Raw genomic sequence first — 7,471 nt, forward strand, 5'->3', positions numbered from 1 at the left:
TGACATTTCTCTGTCTCCCTCTCTGAAATCAATAAAAACATATTTAAAAAAAAAAGTCAATCTAATCTAAGTTGACATTTGTGAGTGGAGTGAGATAGGGATCCAGTTCTATTCTTTAATCCTTATCATCTGAAAGGGTAAATATCTACTTACCACTGAACATAAATAAGCACAACAATTTGGTTGTAGTCCATCTACCATTGTACATTTCACTTCTTATTGGAGTACAGAGAAAACTATTTTTCTTTTCAGCCTCACTGTGCCTTTGTATATTTTATCAGTGTGTTTGAAGTTTACTTGTGGTAAAATTATGAATAATATTAAAATGCCCTCTTGTCACAAGTTTATTTTCAAATAATATATCTGGAAAAATAAGCAATAAATTTATTTTTTCAAAAAGGAAGAAGAATATAGATTAAGAAATTCATATTGAACAAGTTAAAATGTAAAGTAATAAACACCTGAAAATACTGAAGTCCTTAAAGAAAAATGTTTGCAAGTAACTTTAACACAGGTCAAAAGTTAGTCATCATGTATGTCTCTCTTTAAGAATTGTCTGTCTTTAAGAATTTCCACTGCCCAGGGATCAAAATGACACCAAAGGTGTTGGTTAATGAGGAACTTTGGATATTGACCCCCAGGGGTATAGGAACTGTACTAGTATAGAGCCAGCCTGTGACAGCCTCATTCAGGAGCTTTGCCTAGTCAGAAAGCAGCACACCCAAGCCTCCTCTCAGTCATGGTCCTTCTAGACCAGGAGCCTGTGGCCACACTTGGTCTTTCTGCCCTTCCTGTGGACAAATCTTCCATCTTAAATATCCACGTGTCGTGTCAAGCATCATTCCACCCTGATGGCAACGAGGTAATTAAAGTCCCTTAGTTAACGCCTTGCAAATAAAGGCACGTGTTTTGTTACAATGCTATTCCGGAGAAGCAAAGAGCAGAGGACATAGAGCAAATAATCAGAACTAAGTGTCCCAGGGACTCCTCCCTGTCTGCTTGTTGACAAATTCTTGTGTATAATTGTACCAATACTTACCTAGTTCTCACTCTGCTTATCTAGTTCTAACTCTGCTTGTCTCCCAATCTTAAAAAAAAAAGGCAGAACCCCATTTTTCTCGTGAGCAGAAATCTGCCCCTTCTCAAACACGATGACTGCTGCAAAACGTTCTGCCATTTACCTGAATTCTGGGAATGGGTATGGTCAGCTTCTTATTTTATTTTCGTTCCTGGGTTATGATACACCATGCACAGAAGAGTATATTATCTCTGTATCTGGGTGTCAAAATGTAGGAGAGAGAGTGGAAACACAGAGAGATTACACCGGCTGCCTTCCCAGTACCCCTGTTTCTCTTTATAAAATTAAAAATAGTTTAGCCTTAGCCAGTTTGGCTCAGTGAATAGAGCGCTGGCCTCAGACCGAAGGGTCCCAGGTTCGATTCCGGTCAAGGACACATGCCTGTGTCCAACATGCAGGAGGAAGCCAATCAATGATTCCCTCTCATCATTGATGTTTCTATCTCTCTCTTCCTCTCCCTTCCTCTCTGAAATCAATAAAAATATATTTTAAAAAAATAGTTTATGTAAGAGCAGCAGAAATAGTATGATAAAAATATACAACCACCTGCCACTCATTCCAGAATAAAAAAAGTTGACATTTTGTTTTACAGCTTTAAGACTTTTAATAAAGTAATATACACACACACACACACACACACATACACACACATACACACACACACACAGAGGCTACTCTTTTCATTACTCCTTTCCTGTTCTTCTCTTTCCAGAGGCAACACCATCTTGAATGTAACATTGCCCCATGCAGTAATTTATATTGTCATAGGATAATGGGCATTAACCATAATGCCTATCAATTAGGAAAGAGTAATAAATTATGATGTGACAATACAGTGTAACACTCTGGTGATTAAAATTCATGCAGCAGGACTAAAAATATCAACATGATAAAAAATAGATTACAGAAGAATGCCAATTTTAAATTACATGTACTCTCTGGTTTCTTTTATAAAAACTTTCAAAAATGAAAAATAATGCAATTGTTTATAAAATGACAATACTTTTAGTGAAAAGGGCAAAAGAATAAAGTTTACGCAGTCGCTCCCCTAGGAAAGGAAAAAAGTCAAGATTGTGCCAATACATGATCAGGGGGCTTCACATATATATCTATCATTTGTTGCAATAAAAATATCTAGAATGAGGACAGTGAAGTATGTGAATTTGTTAATGTTGACCAGCGGGAAACCTAGCCCTTCATTGTTAACTATGTATATTGTTTCACTTGAACTATCCAAAAAATTACCAGGGAGTCTTAATATATATTTCAAAGTTTCTCATGCTGTAGACTTTGTTATTAAATTTTAATAGCTTTTTATTATTTGTGTTGATTCTTATATCTGATTCACTTTGTTATTTCATTTATTCTAACTGCTACATATTTCAGCACATGTCCATTCCAAATAAATATTAATATTATTGCCGGGCTGGAGTGGCTCAGTAATTGAGCAGCAACCTATGAACCAAGAGATTTCGGTTTGATTCCCAGTCAGGGCACATACCCAGGTTGAGGGCTCAATCCCCAGTGTGGGGCATGCAGGAGGCAGCCAATCAATTCTCTCTCATCACTGATGTTTCTATCTCTCTCTTCCTCTTCCTGCCTCTCTGAAATCAATAGAAATATTTTTTAAATATATTATTAATGTTCCCTTTCATTCCTTGCCGTCTGATAAAGGTTGCTAGCTAGAGGTTCATAGAGCTCATGAACTCACTCCTAAAATTTGCAGTTATCATGTAAAGGATGAACTCCCTTTCCGTTCTCTTTCCTCAATTTGTCACTCCATTGCTTCCTTCTGAGGAAGAAAATATTCCAGGTGCCATTATTTATGGACAAAAAGGACCACGCACACAATAAGAAACATCAGTACAAGAGTCTCATACAGTGAGTGCTGTGCCGGCTGCTTTTCTTCTATTCATACTCATCATTGCAATGCCCCCATACAGTTACTATACAAATGTGGGCACCAAGGTTTCCCATTCACTTGAAAAACTTTTCCCACTCACAAAGCAAGTGCTGGCTTGGATAAAATTCAGAGTGTTTGAGGCTAAGCGATGCAAGAAATGGCAAAGGGTGTCAAGACCATCTGTCTTCCCCAGGAGAGATTGGGCCACCACTGTACAGAAACAATCCTGTTAGAACACCTGATTATCACATAATATATACATAGAAAAAGCTAACATGCTAAGTGTCTGTCTGACCGGTAGCTATGATGTGCACTGACCACCAGGGGTCAGACATTCAGTGCAGGAGCTGCCAAGCTGCAGTGACTTGGCAGCGGTGGTTCTCAGGTGATGCACCTGGAAACCAGAGAGGAGGGAGCCTGATTCCTCAAGGAGCCACGTGATTCTACCTTCTGCCGTGGGTTATGTTGTTGTTGGGGTACTGTCGCCCCGAATCTGGTTTACTGAACACTTTTGTTTGCATTCCACACCTTGTATGACAGCAACTTTGCAGAGTGCTCTCTTACACTCTGGGACCCCTCAGGGGATGTCAGAGAGCCGGTTTCGGCCCAATCCCCGCAGGCCAGGCCAAGGGACCCTACCTCCCAGAAGGACCCCACTCACTCTTCAGGTGCCCTTAGAGCCACAGCACCACCCCAGGTGAAGCCAGCCAAGGAGGGATCATGGAAGGTTGGCTTTAAGGTGTGTCTGGACCTTCTCACCCAGTCCGCCCACCGGCCACCTTCTAATTGATTTCCTTTCAACGTGCACAAATCCGTGCACCAGGTCACTAGTTCTCTTATAAATCTGCATTATCTTTAAGTTTCTGTTTTCAAGGACCAAAACTTGCTACTATTTGTATGTTTTTTTATGAGCATATGGGTTTAATTCTTTCTCTCATTTAGCATTCTTTTTTTTTTTTTATGATATGCCACTTAGCACCTTAGGAGAAAAAGTCCTCTTAGAATGAGATAGTGAATATCATCTCCATAGATGTCCAGTTTCTCTGGGAATGAAAATCAAATCCAGACAAGTAGTGATTCCATGGAGGAAACTTAGGAGCTTCAATTTTATAGACACATTTTTAAATACATGCTCAGGTGCTGAGTGTATACCTGAATGGATGCCATGATCTGCTACACATTACTTCGTGGATAGAAGTGGACATACCTTTTAGGTAAGTGAGAAGAGTCAGGCATTGTTTAAGATGAAATATTAAAAATTTAAAAGGAAGTTATGAAAACTGAGTGACAGTTTAGAAATGCCAGTTCTCTATTTTCCAGAGCATTAACAACAATGAGTCAATCAACTCTACAATCAGAAAACATGTAGGTACTCAGACCTTCTCTCCTGTGTTCATAACTTAATTTCATTTATCGAAGTCTCCTACAGGTAACTGGGTCATAATATAAGCTAGCTCATCAGTGATTTGACAAACCCTCCAGGTGATTCTGGACATGTCAAAGTTTGGGGAACAATATTCTATGAGAGAGATCGAATTACTTCATTCTCATCTTTCTGATTGTTTGAAGGCAAAAGAATATTTCTGAAAGAGATGGCACCTTCTACTTGATTTCCTTTCAACATTGTTCTTTGTTGCAGTCTTGGCAATTGGCACAATATGTGAAACAGAAATGTTTAGCCTTGAAAAATTGGGTCAAAATGTGAGTGAAGGGAAGAGGAGGTGTAGGAGATGATGATGGAGGGAAAATTAGAAAATTGGCAGGGGGAAAGATTTGTATATTCATATGGGTTCTCAATACACAAATATATATTTCTTTTTTTTTAAAAGTACTACATCTCATAGGTTGCTGGTCCTTACTGCAAGGTTTGTCAGCGGTAAGAGGGGAGTGGTACCAAGAATTTGCATTTCTAATAGTTTCCTAGGTAATGCTGCTGCTGCTCATCTAAGAACCACTTACTAGCATTTAATTTTCACTCCATCTTTTCCATCAGATTCACCCACAACGTGGAGCCCAGAAACGAATCAGATGTTTCAGAATTCTTTCTCTTGGGACTGACCAATGATCCCAAACTGCAGTCCCTCCTCTTCTACCTGTTCCTGTCCATATACCTGGCTACCATTCTGGGAAATCTGCTCATCATCCTGGCTGCTGTCTCTGACTCCCACCTGCACACACCCATGTACTTCTTTCTCTCCAATCTGTCTTTTAATGACATCTGTTTAAGCACAACCACGATCCCAAAGATGCTGGTGAACATCCAAACACACAATCAGAGCATAAGCTACATAGGATGTATCACCCAGATCTGCTTCGTCATGGCGTTTGTTGGTTTGGAAAATTTTATCCTTGCAGCAATGGCCTATGACCGCTATGTGGCCGTTTGTCACCCACTGAGGTACACCGTTGTCATGAACACCCATTTCTGTGGCCTGCTGATGGCACTCTCCGTGTTCATTAGCATTGGGAATGCCCTGCTCCACAGTCTGATGGTGTTGCGGCTCTCCTTCTGCAAGGACCTGGAAATCCCTCACTTTTTTTGTGAGCTTGCTAAACTCATCAAGATTGCATGTTCTGATACCCTCATCAATAACATCTTCATATATTTTATGGCTAGCCTCCTTGGTGGTATACCTCTCTTGGGGATCATTTTCTCTTATACTCAAATTGTCTCCTCTGTTTTGAGAATACCATCAGCTGGTGGAAAGTATAAAGGTTTTTTGACCTGTGGGTCTCACCTCTCCGTTGTTTTGTTGTTCTATGGGACAGTGGTTGGAGTGTACATCACCTCTGAAGTTACTGACTCTCCTAGAAAGACTTCAGTGGCTTCGGTGATGTACATTGTGATTCCTCAAATGATGAACCCTTTTATCTACAGCCTGAGGAACAAGGACATGAAGGGAGCCTTGAAGAAACTCATTGATAGAATACCTTCATGTTTGTGACTGTGTCATCTACTTTCAACTTGGAGTTTTAGAATGAGTAATAGTGGTAAAAATTGTGGGAGATCCTGAATGCCTAATTCTTCCATCACTAATTTTTCTTAAGTGATTAGAATATAAGGACCAAATGCATTTTAGCTTGGTGTTGAAACCTGAATTTCCTGAATTTCTGTGTTGTTTAACAAATTATTTTTATTCTTAACTCAGGTTCCATATAATCAGAACTTGAGGCAGTGCTGAAAGGATTAGTAATATTTAAATAAATAACTCTCAGAAGAGGTATAGGAGTAGAATATGGACAGTACAGGAAAAAGAATGGAAGCACAGCTGTGGTCACTTTTAGAAGCCGTCTTCCCCCTTCTCCCATTATAGGGCCACATGAATTGAAACCCAAAGTTAGGCCCACAGTGAAGCAAGGAAGCTCACCTTTCTTTTTCAGAAATTTAGCAATTTCTGAGATAATTTTTCTTAAATGATCAGAATATAATGACCAAATGCATTTTAACTTACTGTTGAAACCTGGATCTGTTGAAACCTTTGAGCAACTTTAGCATCCACCATACTCAGTTTCATTATCTATAAAATTAGCATGATTATATCATCTCAGTAGTGAGAGATGGTTGTGAGGTTATTGAACTTCATCGGTGAGAAAGCCTTTGGATCTAATAAGAAAAGAAATTCCTAAAACATATGTTTATATGGTCAAACAATTAAGAGAGTTGTCTGTCATTATGAGGACTTCAGAGGTAAGGACTTCAAGAACAGGAGAGTAGAAATCATCCATTCCTCTATTTGGTGAATTCGTTCTAAGAATGGTTTTTCTCAGGTTCACTAAGAAGGGATGGCAGCAAATGTAAGTGTCATACTTAACATAATGACCAGAGACAGAAAACAATCCTTATCTGGGTCAAATAATAACAGGATTTTCTATGGAGTCAACTGGAGGGCATCTATTGTGTATTAGTGACAACCCTCAAGACAATATGTCCATATCCTAACCCCGACCCCCAGTATGTGATTATGAACTTATTTGATAAACATCTGAATGTTGCTTATTTGGGGGGAAAGGAGGTTTTTGCAGAGATCATACTTATCCTGGCTTATCAGGTGGCCTTAATGCCATGTATTGTTATAAAACAGAAGTGGAAGAGACAGAGAGAAAGGAGGAAGCAACGTGACCTGGGAGACATATTGGATGGACAGAGCCAGTATTTCATTTCCAGTATTTGATCATTTTTGCCTTACACATCAGTCATTTTCATTGGCGTCTAATGTATTTTTATCATTCTTTTATTTTTCCCAATGATATATATGAAATAAATTTGCCCTAACACGAAAAATCTGAGAACCAAGATGGCGGCATAGGTTAACGCCGGAGTTTGCTGCCTCGAACAACCACTTCAAAAGTGAAACTAAGACGGAACGGACATCATCCAGAACCACAGGAACGCTGGCTGAGTGGAAGTCCTACAACTAGGAGGAAAGAGTAACGCAGACGGACACTCAGAGGAGGCGCAGTGCTGAAGGCAAATGCTGAGGTGCAGAGTG

At 39.5% G+C, this 7,471-nt stretch overlaps 1 protein-coding gene across 1 annotated transcript; it reads left to right on the forward strand.

Annotated features, from left to right (window-relative positions):
• The first annotated feature begins 1,151 nt into the window (after positions 1-1,151).
• On the forward strand, positions 1,152-5,926 carry LOC102768855 (olfactory receptor 7G2-like). The gene is made up of 3 exons (XM_006753858.1): positions 1,152-1,198; positions 1,791-1,827; positions 4,931-5,926. The coding sequence occupies exons 1-3, from the start codon at positions 1,152-1,154 to the stop codon at positions 5,924-5,926; spliced, it is 1,080 nt and encodes a 359-aa protein (XP_006753921.1).
• Positions 5,927-7,471: the final 1,545 nt, after the last annotated feature.

Source organism: Myotis davidii, unplaced genomic scaffold (genome assembly GCF_000327345.1).
Source record: "Myotis davidii unplaced genomic scaffold, ASM32734v1 scaffold972, whole genome shotgun sequence".
Taxonomy (NCBI): domain Eukaryota; kingdom Metazoa; phylum Chordata; class Mammalia; order Chiroptera; family Vespertilionidae; genus Myotis; species Myotis davidii.

Coding starts and splice junctions, on each gene's coding strand:
- LOC102768855 (XM_006753858.1), top strand. CDS start 1,152: ATGACTGCTGCAAAACGTTCTGCCATTTACCTGAATTCTGGGAATGG. Junction 1,199..1,790: donor TACCTGAATTCTGGGAATGG/GTATGGTCAGCT, acceptor TTCTCTTTCCAG/AGGCAACACCATCTTGAATG. Junction 1,828..4,930: donor ATGTAACATTGCCCCATGCA/GTAATTTATATT, acceptor TGCTCATCTAAG/AACCACTTACTAGCATTTAA.